Source organism: Loxodonta africana, chromosome 2 (assembly GCF_030014295.1).
Source record: "Loxodonta africana isolate mLoxAfr1 chromosome 2, mLoxAfr1.hap2, whole genome shotgun sequence".
In the NCBI taxonomy this organism is placed as follows: domain Eukaryota; kingdom Metazoa; phylum Chordata; class Mammalia; order Proboscidea; family Elephantidae; genus Loxodonta; species Loxodonta africana.
This window is the reverse complement of record NC_087343.1, coordinates 46,721,057-46,741,835: the sequence shown is the minus strand read 5'-3', so window position 1 is coordinate 46,741,835 and position 20,779 is coordinate 46,721,057. Positions and strand designations below refer to the sequence as shown.

The window sequence follows — 20,779 nt, the reverse complement described above, 5'->3', positions numbered from 1 at the left end:
GTGACTTAGAATTTTGTTCTACATTTTTCTCTAACTCTGTCAGAGACCCTCTATTGTGATCCCCGTCAGAGCAGTCAGGGGTGGTAGCTGGTCACCATCTAGTTGTGCTGGACTCAGTCTGGTAGAGGCTGTGGTAGTTGTGGTCCATTGGTCCTTCGGACTAATCTTTCCCTTATGTCTATAGTTTTCTTCATTCTTCCTTGCTCTCGAATGGGTGAGACCAGTGGAGTATCTTAGATGGCCGCTCACAAGCTTTTAATACCCCAGCCGCTACTCACCAAAGTAGAATGTAGAACATTTTCTTTATAAACTCCGTTATGCCAATTGAGCTAGAGTTTCCCTGAGACCATGGTCCCCACAGCCCCCAGCCCAGTAATTTGGTCCCTCAGGGAGTTTGGATGTGTCTGTGGAGCTTCCATGACCTTGCCTTAGGCAAGTTTATGCTGGTTTCCCCGCATTGTGTACTCTGTTACCCTTCACCAAAGTTACTACTTATCTATTGTTACACACAAGTAAAATTTTGCTGAAGATCATTCAAAAATGATTGCAGCAGTGCATTTACAGGGATCTGCCTGAAGTTGAAGCCAAATTTAGAAGAGGACATGGAATAAGCAATATTATTTCTGATGTCAGGGGGATTCTGGCTGAAAGCAGACAATACCAGAAAGATCTTTATCTGTGTTTTATTGACTATGCAGAGGTATTTGACTACGTGGATTGTAACAAATTATGGATGACTTTGTGAAGAATGGGAATTCGAGAGCAAGTAATTGTGCTCATGAAGAATCTGTACATAGACCAAGAGGCAGTCATTCAAACAGAAGAGGATACTGCATTTTTTAAAGTCAGGAAAGCTGTGTGTCATTGGGGTGTCCTTTCAACATACTTATTCTGTCTGTATGCTCAGCAAATAATTCAAGAAACTGGACTATATATGAAGAGGAACTCGGCATCAGGATTGGAGGAAGACTCATTAACAACTTGCGATATACAGATGACACAACCTTGCTTGCTGAAAATGAAAAGGGCTTGAAACACTTACTGATGAAGATCAAAGACCGTAGCCTTCAGTATGGATATTATACCTCAACATAAAGAAAACAAAAATCTTCACAACTGGACCAATAATCAACATCTCGATAAACAGAGAAAAAAAATCAAGTTGTAAAGGATTTTGTTTACTTGGATCTACAATCAATGCCCATGGAAGCAGGAGTCAGGAAATCAAACAATGCATTTTATTGGGAAAATCGGCTGGAAAAGACCTCTTGAATGTTTTAAAAAGCAAAGATGTCACTTTAAGGACTATGGAGTTCCTGACCCAAGCCGTGGTGTTTTGAATTGCTTCATATGCATGTGAAAGCTGAACAATGAATTAAGAAGACCAAAGAAAAATTGATGCCTTTGAATTATGGTGTTGGAGAAGAATATTGAATATACCATGGACTGCCAGAAGAATGAACAAATCCTTCTCAGAAGAAGTACAGCCAGAATGCTCATTAGAAGCAAGGATGGTGAGACTATGTCTCGCATACTTTGGACGTGTTATCAGGAGGGATCAGTCCCTGGAGAAGGACATCATGCTTGCTAAAGTATAGAGTCAATAAAAAAGAGGAAGACCTTTAACGAGATGGATTGACACAGTGGATGCAACAATGAGCTCAAGCATAACAGTTATTTTGAGGGTGGCACAAGAACAGGCAATGTTTTGTTCTGTTGTACATAAGGTTGCTATGAGTTGGAACTGACTCAATGGCACCTAACAACAACAAAATATGTACTATATGGACCTTTGTTACACCAACCCTTCCTCTAGAAACCAAAGACCTCCAGTCCCTTCCTCCAAAGCCTCCAAGACTTCTGAAACCTCAAACATGGCAGGGTTTTAAGGTCCCTCTGTAATAGCTAGATTTCCAATTTCTTTATTCTTCCCACCTATATTCCCATTCCCCTAGTCTTGGGATTTCTCATAGTGTGTATACCTGGAATGGTGAGATAAAACAAGAAGTAAAGTATTTGCTTTTTTTGCCTTTGCGTACAATTTATTTTGACTTCTTTCCATTTTTTTTTTCCTGGTATCATGCCCCTATTTTCATGTTTTCCATGCTTCTCTGTGTTTGCTGCTTTACAAGACTTCTCTTGAAGAAAGTAGGGACAAATGAGATACATAGACTTTGCAATACTAGCACCTTTTACAAGCTCAGCACTGTTTAGGGTGCTGTAGAGAATACAGATTACTCTTTGGTACATGAACTCATTAGTCAAGAGGAAGCAAATATTCTTGGAGGAATTAGAGAAAAATTAAATGGGAGATGCATGGGGATAGTGAAGAAAGCTGTGGTCTTATAGGAGCTAACTTCATATCCTGGCTTTTGCCGTTAATAATCGTGTGCCTTTGGACTAATTCTGTAGCTGATCTCGATCTTTGGATCCTCATCAGTAAAATGAGAATAAGCAATGCCAATTTTACAGGGCTTTTATGGACATTTAGTGAATTAATTTTTTATAAAAATGATGTTAAAAATACTTCAGAAGTTTGTGTTTCTATATGGTCAGCACTTAATTGTGCTCATGAGGAATCTGTACATGGATGAAGAGACAATCATTTGAACAGAACAAGGGGATACCACATGGTGGAAAGTTAGGAAAGGTGTGCGTCAGGGTTGTATCCTTTCACCATACCTATTCAATCTGTATGCTGAACAAATAATCCTAGAAGCTGGGCTATATGAAGAAAAACTGGGCATCAGGATTGGAGGAAGATGCTTTAACAACCTGCATTATACAGATGACAGAACTTTGCTTGCTGAAAGTGAAGAGGACTTGAAGCACTTACTGATGAAGATCAAAGACCACAGCCTTCAATATGTATTACACCTCAACATAAAAATCCTCACAACTAGGCAAATAAGCAACATCATGATAAATGTAGAAATGATTGAGGTTGTCAAGGATTTCACTTGGATCCATAATCAACACCCATGGAAACAGCAGACAAGAAATCAAAAGATGTATTGCATTGGCAGATTGACTGTGAAAGACCTCTTTAAAGTGTTGAAAAGCAAAGGTGTCACCTTGAGGACTAAGGTGCACCTGATCCAAGCCATAGTGTTTTCCGTCACCTCATGTGCACATGAAAGCTGGACAGGGAATAAGGAAGACGGAAGAAGAATTGATGCCTTTGAATTGTGGCGTTGGTGAAGAATATTAATACACCATGGACTGCCAAAAGAACAAACAAATCTGTCTTGGAAGAAGTGCAATTATAATGCTCCTTAGAAGCAAGGATGGGGAGACTACATCTCACATATTTTGGACATGTTATCAGGAGGGATCAGTCTCTGGAGAAGAACATCATGCTTGGTAAAATAGAGGGTCAGCAAAAAAGAGGAAGACCCTCAATGAGATGGATTGACACAGTGGCTGCAACAGTGGGCTTATACATACAAACGATTTTGAGGATGGTGCAGGACTGGGCAGTGTTTCATTTTGTCGTGCATAGGGTCACTATGAGTTGGAACCAACTTGACGGCACCAAACAACAACAACAACGTATGGGCAGTCGGAGCCCTGGTGGCACAACGATTGAGAGCTATAGCTGCGAACCAAAAGGTTGGTAGTTCAAATCCACCAGCCACTCCTTGGAAACCCTGTGGGGTTTCTACTCTGTTCTGTACGGTCACTATGAGTTAGAGTTGACTCGACAGCAACGAGTTTGGGATTTTGTTTTATATGGTCAATCAAATGGTACTCATGGTGAGGGGTCCAGTGGATTAGAGAAGGTCTTCCTGAGCAATAGAGGATTAACTTGGTCTTCCAGGTGAGAGAGACTTTGAGTAGGTGAAGAGGAGGAGGAAGGCAATCCTAAATGTGTGAATGTATGTGCACTGGGGGAGGCACATAAACAGAGGCATGGTATGTGGGTAGGGACAGGAAAAAGACCCAGCTGAGTGGAGCAGAGATGTGCTTGGAGAGTAGTAGAAAAGAGATTGGACACATAGGCTAAGGTTGGTGGAAGTACATTTGGTACTGTTAAGTCCTACAGAATTCACTGCTGCTACACTTTTTAGAAAATTGAGTGGAAGGATTATTATGAAGAAATAGGTTAATTTTTAAGAAAAAGAAGAGAGATATCAAATTTCCAAAAAATTTCAAATTGTATTTACATAAGAACTTCTGGAAGTATTCTTTAGAGATGGCCTTGAAATTACCCACAATATGCCTAAAGGTGCACATTTTCTTTGTAGATAATATAGTTACTGCTTTAAAGATATTTTCAAAACTTTAGTGGATGATAGCACCAAAGGACTAAATTCCTTTGATGGGGCTTATACTTTTTTTTTTTAATTAAACTTTATATGAAGGTTTATAGAACAAACTAGTTTCTCATCAAACAGTTAGTACACACATTGTTTTATGACATTGGTTAACAAGCCCATGACATGACAGCACTCTCCCTTCTCAACCCTGGATTCCCTATTACCAGCTTTTGCGTTCCCTCCTACTTTCCAGTCCCCACCCCAGGGCTGGTGTGCCCCTTTAGTCTTGTTTTGTTCCATGGCCTGTTCAATCTTTGACTGAAGGGTGAACCTCAAGGGCGACCTCATTACCGAGCTGAAAGGGTGTCCAGGGTCCATACCCTCAGGGTTTCTCCAGTCTCTGTGAGGCCAGCAAGTCTGGTCTTTCTTTTTGAGTTAGAATTTTGTTCTACATTTTTCTCCAGCTCTGTCCAGGACCCTCTATTTTGATCCCTGTCAGAGTAGTCAGTGGTGGTAGCTGGGCACCATCTCGTTGTACTGCACTCAGTCTGGTGGAGGCCGTGGTAGATGTGGTCCATTAGTCCTTTGGACTAATCTCTCTCTTGTATCTTTAGTTTCTTCATTCTTCCTTGCTCCTGAAGGGTAAGACCAGTGGAGTGTCCTAGATGGCTGCTCACAGGCTTTTAAGACTCCAGACGCTACTCACCAAAGTAGAATGTAGACCATTTTCTTTATAAACTCTGTTATGCCAGTTGAGCTAGATGTTCCCTGAGACCATGGTCCCCACAGCCCTCAGCCCAGCAATTCGACCCCTCAGGGAGTTCGGGTGTGTCTATGGAGCTACCATGGCCCTGCCTTGTACAGGCTGTGCTGACTTCTGATGGGGTGTATACTTTTTGTTAAGAACATTGTAGATAGTATTTGCACTAGTAAAGCTACAAATAATCAGGAATGGGTGTTGAATTATAGTTAAGTCTTGTTCAGTGTAATGTACATTTTTCTCCATTATCTATTACTTATAAATCAATTTCTAATGTTTTCCTAAGGTGTACCCTACATGGTCACATGCTTTTTGTACTTTAATAAGCTGCTGAATTTAATTTGGTAATACTTTATTTAGGATCTTTACATTTATTTTATGAACTCGAAAGTCTTCCGTGATCACTAGAATTGATTTTCTTTTAACAGATAAAATATCTTTCTTAGGACAAAAGTATGCTTTACTTTTATTGCTAGATTCTCCAAATATGCTGAAATGCCTTAGGAATCTTAAGACTATGTTTCTGATGGTAGAATTTAAAACTTTTCATTAGGCAAAAAACAAAACAAACCTGTGTTGCTGCTGTGTCATTTCCACCTCATGGCCACCCCATGTGTTAGGCAGTGGCAGCTATATTCTTGTCAGGGGCCTGTGCCATATTGCTCCAATTAATGCTGACTACACAATGAGCTACTCCTGTGTCTTCCTTTTCCTTCAGCAATTGATGTGTGGTAGGTGCTATTGTGTTAGGTGCTGCATGTATGTTGGTGAACAAAATAACCATTGCCCTGCCTGCATAAACTTTTAGTTTAAACAAACATATGAATAAATATGAAGTTTCAAATTGTTCTATGAAGAAAAATAACAGGGTAATACTATAAGCTGGAAACCCTAGTGACGTGTAGTGGTTAAGTGTTACGGCTGCTAACCAAAAAGTCCACCAGGTGCTCCTCGGAAACTCTGTGGGGCAGTTCTACTCTGACCTATAGGGTTGCTATGAGTCGGAATTGACGTGATGGCAACAGGTTTTGGTTTTAGGAGCCAATATTGACCAGAATAATTTAGATAAAGAGTCAGAGAATGCTTCTCTGAGATAGTAAGAAGCGAGTGGTTGGGTTCATCCAGGTGAGGGGAGGGATTCCTTTTTTTTTTTTTTTTTGTCTTTTTGCATATTTGTGATTTAGTCATGTGTTAACCATCAAAATAAGATAAGGCAACTTGCTGTAGCCTTACCCAGTTATGTTATTTGGCTCAAATTATTCCATGATATGAAATTAATTTCCTGTGAATTAGATTTTCTGACATTTATATATAGTTGGTCCTTATGATTCATGTATTTTGTATTTGCAAATTCAGCCACTCGCTGAAATCTGTTTATAACCCCAAAAGTACTCACTGCACTTTTGCAGTTATTTGTGGGCATGCATGGAAAACAGTTAAAAATTTGAATCCCAAAACCCGATGTTACCAGCTGAGGTCAAACAAGGTGATGCTCTGCCTTATTGTTTCAGCTTTAATATATAAACATGTGTCCTTTTCAAGGTGTATTTAGTTCAGAGTTTTTTACAGTTTTTGTGCTTTTTGTTGGTGATTTCACTGTGTAGTGCTAAAGTGGTGCCTCGGGTTCTTAAGCTCAAGAAGGCTGGGATGTACCTTACATCATTCGGGCATGCGCCATTGGCTTTAAGTTTAATTTTAATATATCAGCAATATATATTAATTTATAATAATCCAACAATATATGTTAAATAAGGTGTCTTTAACATAAACATAATCCAGGTTGCTCATCGATTGATGAAAATGTTGGGGCCAAAGGCTTGCAGACACCTAACCCTGTATTTTTCCTATGAGTAATGGTTCAGTATTCATTAATTAAGAGTTAACAGAGACTTTATAGAACATAAGTTCCACCAATAGCAAGAATCAACTGTATATGCTAAATGAATTTGTATAAAATATTGGTAAAATATTTTAAGTTGTCCCTGTACCTGAAATAGAAATTAGGAGGTTAAAATTGTGACTTTTTACTTAGAAAATTCATTGTCTAAAGTAGCAATGAGTAGGAAAGGGAAATTGCTTTTAAGCAATTAAGAATTAAGAAACTTCTGCATTAGGTAGAAGCTGACATCCATGTTTTAATTTGCTTTGGGAAATAATCTTTACCCAATGTGTGTATAATTTCAGGCAATTTCCAGAGTTCCTTCCTACCGTTATGGAGGGAATTAATCTGTCCCAAATTGTTCTTGTCTGTAATAAATTAGGAAGTTTTAAAGACATGTTTGTTGTTCTCTAGAAGTAGGATGTTTAAATTATAAATGAAAGTGGACTTTATGACTTAACCTAATCCTGTGTCCACATAATTTCACTATGTGATAGCTACTAAAGCAAAGTGAACACTTTAGCGTTTACTCTTAAATTATGTGTATATTTTTTTTTCCTCTACCCTGTAAAATGATCCTGGAATGCTTAGTCTGAGCATCATCTCAACAATTCTTCTTGATCTAGTCCCCCCATTCCTAAATATGACCGTCTTGAGAAAATGTGCAATTAGGAAGCATATTTTTTCTGTCTCTTTCTGAGCCTGTTGTTAAGCTTTAAGAAATTAGGTTCCTAATGATGACTGCTTATTTTAACTGCACTTTATTTTGTCTTTACTTTCTTCAGAATGCTGGTCCAAATTCCAAACAGAAATTCAAAATAATTTAGATATTCTTTTTTTCAGTTTAATTCAGGAAATTGATGATTTAAAAGTTAGAACTTGAGCTAATTACAATGGAAATCAAATGGTTTGCAGTCAGGTCTGTTTAAAACTACTTTCATTAGGAAACAAGATATAAAATAAAATGAAAGGTCTTGAAGTTCTTGTCAGTATAGTTTTTAATAAAGAAATAAAATGATGGATCTTAATACGAGCTACTGATTTCCTAGAAATGTAGCTGTATGGGAATAGCTTTTAAATTTGTTTTGATATTTCCACATAAGCCCATAAAATTGCACTTTACAGATAAACAGTAGGAATGAAATAGAAATCCATCATGAGATTAGTGGAAAGTGATAATCACTTGTGGTTAGTTGCATTTTAATTGACAGAAAAAAATATGAAATTTCTTCTTTTCAAGTATCAAGAATGAAGTTCCTCAGTTTAGTAGTATTCAATGTATAAAATTTTTCCTTGTATCAAAAATCTAAATAATCAAGTCAAGTAATTAAAGTTTACCCTAAAGCTGTGTAAAATATAAGTCTTTCTGATTCAGCAAAGATAAAATCTGTGTTCAATGTAGTTTGACATTTTTGGTTTTATAGTCTGTCCTCTCCCAAATTAGTTTAGTGTGATAATTTCTTACTTTTTTTTTTAATTCACTAAATAATTATTGAGTGCCTATATTAGGCATTGATGCCACAAAAACTAAGATAAGCAGCTTTTATGGGGTAAGATAGAGACAGGCTGTTTTGATATGGAGTGAAGGGTGGTATGGTAGAAGATATAAAAGGAGGCACTTAACTGAATGGGTGTGTGTGGAAGAATTAGAGAACATTTGAGAAGATTTTTGGGAGCAGGTGGCAGCAGAGTAGAGTCTTGGAAGCCAAATGGAAATTAGCTGAAGGATGGCCAGAACATTATTCTAACCAGAAGAATATGCATGTGCAAGACTAAGAAGAGGTCAGAGAAATCTGTCTCCTTGGAGAATTGAAAATAGTAGAACTGGAAGGAGCGTAGGGTACAATATCAGGTGAAAGGGGTATCTAGAGATGAGTGAAGACTTAAAGTAGGGTCCCATGAGTAGTCTCATGAATGCTTTGCTATACTGAAGGGGCCTGAATGTCAGTATCCTGAAGGTGACCAGAAACTATTGAAATATTTTATCTGAAAATGTCCTAATTTCACCTTCATATTTGAGAGACAGTTTTGCTGGATATATGATTCTTGGCTGGCAATTTTTTTCCTTCAATGCTTTATATAAATCATCCCATTGCCTTCTTGTCTGCATGGTTTCTGCTGAATAGTCCGAGCTTATTCTTATTGACTCTCCTTTGTAGGTGACTTTTCGTTTATCCCTAGCTGCTCTTAAAATTCTCTATCTTTGGTTTTGGCAAGTTTGATTATAATATGTCTTGGTGAATTTCTTTTAAGATCTACCTTATGTGGAGTGTGAGAAGCATCTTGGATAGATACCTTCTCGTCTTTCATGATATCAGGGAAGTTTTCTACCAGCAAATCTTCAGTAATTCTCTCTATATATTCTGCTATCCCTCCCTGTTCTGGTACTCCAGTCACTTGTAGGTTATTTCTCTTGATAGAGTCCCACATGATTCTTAGGATTTCATTTTTTTTTAAATTCTTTTATCTGATTTTTCTTCAGATATATTGGTGCCAGGTGTTTTATCTTCAATCTCACTAATTCAGGCTTCCACTTCCACAGTTCTGCTCCTCTGACTTTCTACTGAGTTGTCTAATTCTGTAATTTTATTGTTAGTTTTCTGAATTTCTGATTGCCGTTTCTCTGTGGACTCTTGCAGCTTATTAAATTTCTCATTATGTTCCTGAGTAACCTTTTTAATTTATTCAACTGCTTTATCTGTGTGTTCCTTGGCTTGTTCTGCATATTGCCTGATCTTCCTGATCTCATTCCTGATGTCTTGAAGAGTTCTGTATATTCATCTTTTGTATTCTGCGTCTGGTAATTCCAGGAGGGCACCTTCATCCAGAAGATCCCTTGATTCTTTGTTTTGAGATCTTGTTGAAGTGATCATGGTCAGCTTCTTTATGTGATTTGATATTGACTGTTGCCATCCATAAGTTATTGTATTAGTTTATTTTGTGTTTGCTTACTGTATCCTAGCTTCTTGCTTTGTTTTGATATGCCCGAATGGGTTGTTTGAGTGAGCTAGCCTGATTATTTTCGTCTTTGAAGCTCTAACGTCCTGTCACCAGATAGCTAGAGCTGTTATCAGGTATATGAGCTTAGGAGTCCATTTACTTTTCTTGTATGGATTCAGCTCAGGTGTACAGGTAGTTGGTCGTCAGTGTGTGGTACAGGCCCTGTCCTATAGTCTTAGAGGGGCAGGGGTGATTGGTGTAGGTACTGGTACCTGATTGCAGCAGGGTATCATGCTCTGAACAAGGCAGGGGGCTGACAACTGTCCCATGAGTGTGAGGAAAGCGTGTCCCTGTTCCCTAGAGTGCACAGGTGGCTGGGTTCAGCAGATGGACCATGGGCACCCAATGCTTTTGGTTGTAAGGACTGGGAGGTACCAGTTATCCTTGGATTCCTGTTGTGGGTGGCTGGGTGACGTGAGTGGAGCCACCAGCCCTTAGGCCCCTGATGTGGGTAGGTGAGGACCCTGTGTAATAGGCAAAGCAGTATCAAACATCAAACACCCACCTCTCCACCACACAGCTAAAACAGTTGCAGTCTGCCAACGTGGGCCTGTTCTCCTGAAGTAGGCCCACACATGTCCATGCGGGGGGGAAAGGTATTCAAAGTCCATTTATGCCTGGACAGGAGCTGCTTCTGTCCTGAGCGCCCCAGGTTAGTGGGGCTGGCAGATTATCTTTATCCCCAGTTGTGAATTTATTCCTTCTCCGAGGCGGGGAGAATGGCTCAGGCCGCTCAGCAGAACCTATCTCAGGCCCAGGGAGATTGACAGCCACTGAAGCCGGCTTGGGGGTTGGGGGTACGGTGAAATATATGCAAGTACTTAGCTTTTGCCGAAAGTGCCGTTCTTCTCCGGCTTCAGAGGTGTGAGTAGGCTGTGGGGGCTGGCTGTTTCTCCCTGAGGAAACTGTGGCCAAATGCTACCACCAGCCTGCTGCAGTTGCTCCCGGGAATAGTGCCTAAGGATTCCTGGCAATTCAGGTCCAGCAACTCTTCTCCACTTCTGAACTGTTGCTGCCCCTGACACTCAGTCCATTTTCTAACTTTGCCTTTGATATTCAGGGCTCCTAGCTTGTCATAAATATAATCATTTCACTTATTTTTCTGGGTCTTTGTTGTAAGAGGGATCACTGGATGCATCTAATTTGTTATCTTGGCTCCGCCTCTCACTATTGAAATATTTTAATCAGTACGGTAAATTTATCAAAACTGTGTTGTATGGAAATCCTTTTGAGATAGTGTAGAGAATGAGTTGGAGTGGGACGAGAGTGGTCTCAGGAAGACTGGTTAATTGAATCTTCAATAATCCAGGCAAGGAGACTGAGGACCTCTACTAAAAGATGGGGATGTATAAAAGAGACAGAATTGATAGCTAATATGACTTAGGAGAAGGAAAGATGGAGTCAAGAATGACTTCAGGATACTTAGAGACCTGGTGGTGCTGTTTTCTAAGCCGGGGAAATAGGGGTAGAGTAAGTTTGAATGGATTAGCATAGTGGTTGCTACAGTGGGCTCAAACATAACAGTGATTGCAAGGGTGGCGGAGTACCAGGCAGTGTTTCATTCATAGGGTTGCTGTGAGTCGGAACCGACTCAATGATACCTAACAACAACAAATTTGGAGTAGGGGATGATGATGAGTTCAGTTTGAACATGTGTTTGAGATCTGTGTCAACCCTGTTTTGATCTTACATCCCTGTCCAGTTATCTTAACATTTCTCCCTTTGGTATTCACAGAAACACTCCCCAAATGATTCGTCAACATTCACTGTCCCCATTTCCTCATTTCTACTTCACTCTTCGATTCTGTTTGTATTCCTAGCATTCCATGGATACTGTTTTGGTCAGTGTTACCAATGACTTACATCTTACTAGACCTGTCTGAGGTATTCAGTAGAACTCCTCATTCTCTTCTTGACAGACTTCTCCTTTAATATCTGTGAAATCACACACTCACTCCTGGTTTTCTCCCTTCCTCTCTCTCTCTCTCTCTCTCCTTCTTACCTTTGCTGGCCCTTCTTTCTCTGCTTGATCTCCAAATGTTGAAAGCCCCAGCCCTGGTATTCCTTTTCTTTCTCATCCGTTCTCACTCTCTGTGTTGTCTTGCACAGTCTCATGATTTATTTAATTTATTCTTAAAATTTTTAGTAAAATGAAACAGGCAGTAATATATGCTCATGATTAAAAAAAAATGTATATAGTAGTAACAAAGTCTTGCTCCTACTCCTTTCCCCTGCTCTTTTAATTCACTTTCCCACAGGCACAGTTGCCAGTTTCTTGATTATCCTTCCAAAGATAATCTTCGGATTTCTAAGCCTGCAGGTCTGTATATCTTTAAAAGCATCATAATGGTAGCATTCTAAATATATATACACTGTTCTCTACCTTGCCTTTTTCAGTTAATATCTCTTAGCAGTCATTTGGTATCATGACATACGGAACTACTTATCTTACTATCCAGACTCTTACTATCTAAAATCAGGAACCAGAAATATTTGGATACTTGTATTTTATTGTATGATGTATTATTTCTCTGTGAGGAAGGATGCTCTCCTCTTATTTTTACAAACGATACAGTGAATGTCTTTAAATAAATGTAAGTATTCACACATACAGTTCAGTCTGTAAGAAAGTTTTGTAGAAATGGAATTGCTGGGTCAAAATGCATATGCATTTATAAATATATTTTACCTTTTTTCTTTTGAATATATTTTTATCAAGTAAGAGACTTGGGTTCTAAAGTTTGTGTTTGTGTGATAACAATAGGGAATGTGCATATAACTTCTTTTAAAAATTTGTTTCCAATGTTTTATTATGAAAAATTTCAAACATACAAAGAAGTTGAAAGATTTCCACAGTGAACACTCACTACCTAGGTTCAGCAGTTGTTAACATCTGGCCATATTTATTTGTCTATGTTTTCTGAACGGTTTGATAGGAATTGCAAACCATTGCCCACAGACCAAATCTGGCCTGCCATTGCCATCTATTTTTGTAAACAAAGTTCTACTGGGACACAGCCATAGCCTTTTGTACCGTCTATGGTTGATTTCATGATGTAATAGCATGGGTAGTTGGGACAGAAACCATATGGCCCCAAAGCCTAAAATATTTACTATCTGGCCCTTTATAGAGAACATTTGTAGATCCTTGATTTAGAGTACAAGAATATTCCTCTTATCTTTTAAGACAGAAAGGACCACATAACCAGAGCCTCCATCAGCCTGAGGCCAGAAGAACTAGATGGTGCCCGTCTACCACCAATGACTGCCCTCACAGGGAGCAAAACAGAGAATCTCTGATGGAGCAGGAGAAAGTGGAATGCAGACCTCAATTTCCAGTAAAAAAGACCACACTTAATGGTCTGAGACTGGAGGGATCCCAGAGATCACGGCCCCCGGACTTTCCGTTAGCCCAAATCTAAAACCATTCCCGAAGCCAAAGATCAGACTGATCTATAAGACATAAAATGATACTGGTGAGGAATGTGCTTGTTAGCTCAAGTAGATACATGAGACTATGTGGGCAGCTCCTATCTGGAGGCGACATGAGAAAGCAGAGGGGGACAAGAGCTTATTGAACGGGCATGGGAAATACAGGATGGAGAGAAGGAGTGTTATATCACATTGTAGGGTGAGCAACTAAAGTCACATAACAATGTGTGTGTAAGTTTTTGTATGAGCAACTGACTTGAATTGTAAACTTTCACTTAAAGCACAGTAAAAACAAAGAAACATTCCCCTCATCTTTTAAATTTTTTTCCATGGCATTGAATTTTTGAATTGTTTAAGTAAGTTGCTGTGTAGAATGTCCCACAGTCTGTATTTACCTGATGTTTCTCCTCTATCATTTAACATTTTCTTCTATCTCATGTATTTTCTTTTGATTGGGAGTTACATCTAGAGGCTTGATTAAAAATTTTTTTTTTTACAAAAATATTCATAGGTAGTTTGTTTACTTTCTGTTGCATCCTAACATGATATGTATAGTATCTGGTTGCCCCCTTTTAGTAGTACTAAGGCCAATAGTAGTGTTCAGGTGGGATAACTAGCTTTATCTTTTCATTATGAAGTTCCCCATCAACCCATAAACCCTGATGGCTTTAGCATCTACTGATGATCATTGCCTAGATCTGTTATTTCATAGAGGGTTACAAAATGACGGTTTTTGAAAATTCTAGTATTTCTTCTGCATTTATTAGCTTACTTTTTGTCCTATAAAGAAGAACTTTCCCTTATCAGCTTTTTGGTTATTCTGAAATACAGTCCATGTAGGAAGACCATAGCAACACATGCTTTTTATCCCCCTTATCGATCACCAACATAATGAATTAGTACACTAGTAATCTCCAGTGGTGAACAATTAGTTTGGGATGTTTGTATGTATGTGTGTGTATTAATAATGGCTTTATAGAGATATAATTCACATATCATACATTTCACCCATTTAAATTATGTAATTCAATGTCAACTGTCTCCTCAGAATAGAGTTCCTATGAGGAATTGTGTGTCACTCAGCCTTGTGCAGCCAAGCTAATGGACATGGCCTGACACTGCGTAAATTCCTAAGTACATGGACAGCAGAGCAAAGCAATTATTTGTAGCACTCCAAAAGGATCTCTGCCTCAGATGGAAGGAAGAACGTGCATAAACAGCCATCATTGAGAGAAATCAATACCTAAGTGACTATATGTTTCCACTATTACTTCTCTATTACTTTGGGGACCCTGGCTGTAGATAGATGCTTGGGCTTGGCAAAATCCTTTATACAGAAGTAATTTTCGGTTAGTAAAGTTCTAAGAGATTTGATTTGTAAGTTTATAAAAACAGGGCTGACTAAGGCAGGGCCAGGGAAAAATATACAGCATCATGACATCACACCATAAAAATGAGGTGAGTAATGCAACAGCATGAGTAACGATGAGTAAGCTTGTCATACTATGTTCAGATAGTTGGTAAGTAGTTCTAAAGTTTGGGTAGTCTTTCACTCTGAGTTAAATATGGTGTTGAAGCAGATGTCTCTTTGGAACATAGCAGGGGCCCATCTTAGAAAAGAAGGTATTAACAATGGCGAAGGTAACAACTATATTAGTCATCTCCAGATATCCACGTATAGTTTGCCAGGAAACAAAGGCTGCAAGCCTTAGTGGTATGAATCTTCAGCTTATGGCTATTTATAGCCTGCTACTACAAAAACAACATAGTCACTACAACAGCCTATAAACAAAACAAAAACAAACCCACTGCCATCGAGTTGATTCTGACTCATAGCGACCCTGTAGGACAGAGTAGAACCGCCCTGCAGCGTTTCCAAGGCTGAAAATCTTTACAGAAGCAGAGTGCCGTGCCGTATCTTTCTCCTGTGGAGCAGAGCAGCTGGTGGGTTTGAACTGCTAGCCTTTCAGTTAGCAACCAAGCACTTTAATCACTGAGCCCTCAGGGCTCCAACCACAACCTGTAATGGCAATGATGGCAGGCTTTGGATAGCATACTCCCACCCTGCCCACCCTCTTCCCTGCTGCTAGCCATGGAGTTGACACTGTGGCAGACTTACTCTGAGGTGACTGTAATTCATTTGCCAAAATGGCATGAGACCTTAAAAATGGTATTGCCCATTTGTATTATTTACTAGTAAAATCACTCTATAAGAGAAAGATGAAAACAGAAAATAGATTTTTTATCTTTTAAATTAGTATTTTCTACCAAATTCTGCCTTTATTTCTTCAGTTCCCTGCTTCCCATTTAAACAATAATCTGTGTAGATAAGCCCACATTTTGGTTGTTATGTTCGGTTTAGATCTTCATATATTTTGTGGGCAATTATGCAAGAGAACATAATAGAGGAAATGAAGGGTTTGGAAAACAGGTTACACGAAGTGATTCAAGAGAAGATAGCACATGATAGGGCTGAATATACTATAAAAGCTATTATCAGTGGTTTACAGCCCTGGTTTCTTACTAGTATTACCTAGGGAGCTTTGTAAAAGTACAAATGCCTGGGCCTCACCCCAAGAGATTCTGTTTTAATTGGTCTGAGGCAGGGACCAGGCGTGTGTGTATTTTCCCTCCATTAACTCCCTAGATCATTTTGTGTGTAGCCAGAAATAAGGGCTGTTGATTATTTATCTTCTTTTTAGCACTAGAGAGCAGAACTGGTAGCATCGGGGAAAAGGTACGGGTTAGAAAGTTTCAGTTCAGTATAATGAAGAACGTTTTAAATTAGAACTTTCTCCTCCTAGAAACATTGAAGTATACATGGGTTAACCACTTATGAAAGATGTAAAGATTACTGCTTTGGACAATTTGTAGGGTTTACATGTTCGTTAATTTTACTTTAAAAAAAAAAAGTATTTCTAGTGCTTCTGCGGATATTCCATGGAGCTTGCTTAGTTTTGGGCATGTTGAGTTTGAGGCATCTGTGGTACATCCAGGTGGAGATGTTATTTGACTATATGCTCAACTAAGAGAGACTTAGCTGGGGGGAGGACATCAATGAAAAGATGGTAGTAGAAATCACCATTATGATACTATTTTTTGTTCACTTGATTCATTTATTATACACTTACCAGGTATTAGGAGTAATGAACCAAATAGACATTGCCCTGACCTTATGGAATTTACAGACACAAAAACTTAAAATCGAAGAGCCTTTACAAAATTGTTAATTGGCAGTTTCTTAAATTGTTGTCTGTTAGCTAGATTGAGTTGCATCTGGATTGTAAATTCCTGAGAAAAGCTTTTTTTTTTTAAATTTTTGTTGTGTTTTAAGTTAACAAATTAAGTCAGTGTCTCATACAAAAATTTATATACACCTTGCTATATATTCCTAGTTGCGCTCCCCCTAAAGAGACAGCACACTCCTTCTCTCTACTCTCTATTTTCATGTCTATTCGGCCAGCTTCTGACCCCCTCTGCCCTCTCATCTCCCCTCCAGACAGGAGCTGCCCATATAGTCTCATGTGTCTACTTCATCCAAGAAGCTCACTTCTCACCAGTATCATTTTCTGTTTTGTAATCCAGTCCAATCCCTGTCTGAAGAGTTGGCTTTGGGAACGGTTCCTGTCTTGAGCTAACAGAAGGTCTGGGGACCATGACCTCTACACTCCTAGTCTCAGTCAGACCATTAAGTCTGGTCTTTTTATGAGAATTTGAGGTCTGCATCCCACTGCTCTCCTGCTCCCTGAGGGATTCTCTGTTGTGTTCATTGTCAGGGTAGTCATCGGTTGTAGCCAGGCACCATCTAGTTCTTCTGGTCTCAGGCTGATGCAGTCTCTGATTTATGTGGCCGTTTGTGTCTCTCGGTCTCATAATTACCTTGTGTCTTTGGTGTTATTCATTCTTCTTTGCTCCAGGTGGGTTGAGACCAATTGATGCATCTTAGATGGCCACTTGCTAGTATTTAAGACCCCAAACGCCACCTGAGAAAAACTCTATAATAAATCTAAGTGGATGACAACATATGCAGACCATCGAGGTTGATGAAAAAAGAGAAATTCTTGTGATAATCTCTCAGTGAAGAAAAAAATAATCTTGTGGAGAGATTTCCAGGATCTTTTGTTTTCTTCCTCTTTCTCTTTTGTTGTCTTTCCTTTCAGTTCTTCAATTTTCCTGCTTTTGTAACATTATTATTGTCATTTCCTGAGTAGAGATATTTCTTGATAAATATTTCCTAGAATCTGATTTTTAAATTCAGTCATGTATTCTGAAGAGTTTATTGAAAATATAATATTAACGTAACTTGAACAACCACAGATATCGGGAGGCAATTCAGAAATGGGATGAAGCGCTTCAGTTAACCCCAAATGATGCTACCCTGTATGAGATGAAATCACAGGTAATGACTATGAAGAATTTTATTGTCATTATGAAATTGTGCTACTTGTTTGGTGAGCAATGAGGAACCAAAATAGCATTTCCCCCTATTTTCTTTTTCAAATACAATTTATTTGGGCAAAAAAAATTTTTTTTTCACTACCATGTTATTTATGGCCGTCTTATGCCTAAAGGTAGAAATCTATTTGTCTTCACAATGAAGTTAACTGTCATTTCAGCCTAACTAAAATAAGATGTAAGCAAATGGATATCCTTTAAAAAGTCACTAATGCTCTCTTGAATAAATGAAAAGTATCTGTTTTCCTTAGAAATTAATTGTGATGGACTTGGCATTAACTCAGTTTCCTTCAAGATGAGGATGGATTGGGTTCCTGATGATATTTCTCTAAAAATGACCTAATCTTTAGCAAAAGGTCAGAGTAGGCTGAATTTATTAATAGTTTAAAAACTATGTTTTAGATATACATTTCTAATATTTTGTGGGAAAGCCCATAAAGACAAACTCTGAGTACCTGGTTTAGGTTATCCAAGAGACTTTTAAAATCTCAAACAGAGCATTAAGCATATTTCTTACAGGGACTAGTTGCAGTTCAGCCTTGATCTGCATACCTAAAAAAATATTTGTGACGATGATCTCAAACACAGGCCATACCGCTTATCAGCTTTGATTTCAGTTTTTATAGAGAAAACTGAAATAAATTATTTCCCCTGAATGAAGTACTATGAGGACCTTCATTTGGATAAGTCTTTAATTTTTAATCTTGAATATGTATATATTAAAGGCTGCATTTTTGTGGTAAACTGTATGAAATGAGTTGTTTAATTTGGAATCTGATAATAATGGTATGTTATAAACCTGGAGTGCAAATGATCCCAAAGATGGTAGATAAAATTCAGCCCTTTCCCATTGACTGAAGTAGAGGATTCTGGAGCTCCCTAATTTTTCTGATTTATATGAATTGAAGAATCTGGTGGTGTGAAGGCCTATGGAGTGTTTAAATGATCTTTATGGCAGGAAGATGTTCACTTAGGGACATAATGGCTGGTTAAACAAATTTAAATTTACTTAGTTTAACAGCAAGATGTGGGATGTCCTACAAGCCATATTGTAAACAGAATAAATAGAAGTGGAATTAGAGTTCCATAAACCACCATGGCTAGAATATGGCCACCTGGTTTTGGCCAGATGGACATAGAGATCAGTAATTTGAGAGGGAATAGTTTATATTTTCATAGTTATTTCAAGAGTAAAAAGAATAATATAATTCCTGACCGTGAATGACAAAACCAAAACTAAACCAAACCTATTGCCATCAAATTATTTCTGACTCATAGTGACCCTATATGGCAGAGTAGAACTGCTCCATAGGGTTTCCAAGGAGGGGCTGGTGGATTCAAACTGCTGAACTTTTAGTTAGCAGCCATGCTCTTAACCATTGCACCACCAAGGCTCCTGAATGAAAAAGGAGGGTGTAAAAGCCACTGAAATGCTATATTTACCAGACTAAAACTGCATTTAAAAACAAAAATGGTAAAGGTTGTTTATGTATGATTATTAACCAATAGTTTGCTATTTTATAAATATTACTGATAAGTTTTTTTTACTTCTTCTTTTTGCCTGTAGGTCCTAACGTCTCTTCATGAAATGTTCCCAGCAGTGCATGCAGCGGAAATGGCTGTACAGAGAAACCCACATTCATGGGAGTCTTGGCAAACTTTGGGACGTGCTCAGCTTGGATTAGGAGAGATAGTCTTGGTAAGGAAATCAGATTGTTAGAATGTTGAAATTTTAAGTTTATTTTGACCTGTTTTTGATCAACTAAGCCCAAAATTAAATAGTTATAATTCCTTCTTAAAGGTATTAACCCATCACATAGGTCAAAGTTGTCACTGAACATATTTTTCCATTTTAAACACTAATTATATCAAAGTCAGAGTATTTTTCAGGTTATCTGACATCAAGGAATTAAAAAAAAAACCATAAAACATTGGTATTTGGTAGGCCTTATTATTTATTAAATAGAAAATAAGCCACTTTTAGGTTAGTTTTTTAGATTATTAAATTTCGCATATTATAAAGTGATTATATTAGCACTGCTGTGGAGACAAGACCATTAGCAGATTACCTGGGAGAAGGTACAGGTAGGCTATGAGGAAGTAATGGTGATGAATATTTAGACTGAAATGTTGCTAGACTTCAGTGAGGGAAAAAATGGGGAAGAGTAGAAGTTTATGAAAATTAAATACTCATTGAGTAAAGTTGACTATAAGCTAGCACATAGTGTATCTCTTAGACTAGGAATATACTTTGTAGGCAAAGGCTAAATATAAATAGGTGAGAATAACCTGTGAGAATTATCCTACTTTTCTTTTTATCTTGACAGAGCTGTACATATTGGACAGCTAACAAAAATTCAACTTCTTTAAAAGGCTTTGCAAATCTAAGATAGTGTCAAATTTCCTCTTTGTCATTAAGTAAATCAGTATTTTTCATGTTTTATTAGCCTTTTACAATTAGAGATAACGTGAAACGGTTACTTTCAAGGATAAAACGTGGTAAACCTGTGTTTAACTTTACTAGCAATGGCTTTAGTAAGTTGTGAATGACTTATATTTTTCTGATTCTCTTGGAAATATATGGTTATTTCTGTTTACAAAAAACTTGTTTGTAAGGTTCATAGAAATATTAAATAAGGTCTTTTAATTTATTGCCTGTTCTATATATCTTTGTATTTCCTTACTTTTTTGCCACATGCATATGTAGTATATATATATGCACCACTCATCTGTCAGTTTGTCATACTGTGGTGGCTTGCGTGTTACTGTGATGTTGGAAGCTATGCCAGTAGTATTACAAATAGCAGGGTCACCCATGGTGGACCGGTTTCAGCAGCACTTCCACAATAAGACAGACTAGGAAGAAAGGCCTGGTGATCTACTTCCACAAAAATTCACCAATGAAAACCTTATGAATAGCAGCAGAACATTGTCTGATATGGTGCCAGAAGATGAGCCCCTCGGGTTGGAAGGCACTCAGAATACAACTAGGGA

General features: G+C 38.2%; 1 protein-coding gene across 5 annotated transcripts in view; it reads left to right on the top strand.

Annotated features, from left to right (window-relative positions):
• TTC33 (tetratricopeptide repeat domain 33) overlaps window positions 1-20,779 on the top strand; it is a 64,125-nt gene that overhangs the window by 34,046 nt on the left and 9,300 nt on the right. For all 5 annotated transcript variants that reach the window (XM_023545440.2, XM_010588114.3, XM_003408006.4 and 2 more), the window contains exons 3-4: window positions 17,648-17,729; window positions 19,353-19,484. In XM_023545440.2, the coding sequence (XP_023401208.2) occupies window positions 17,648-17,729; window positions 19,353-19,484 (214 nt within the window). The remainder of the gene's footprint in view (window positions 1-17,647; window positions 17,730-19,352; window positions 19,485-20,779) is intronic.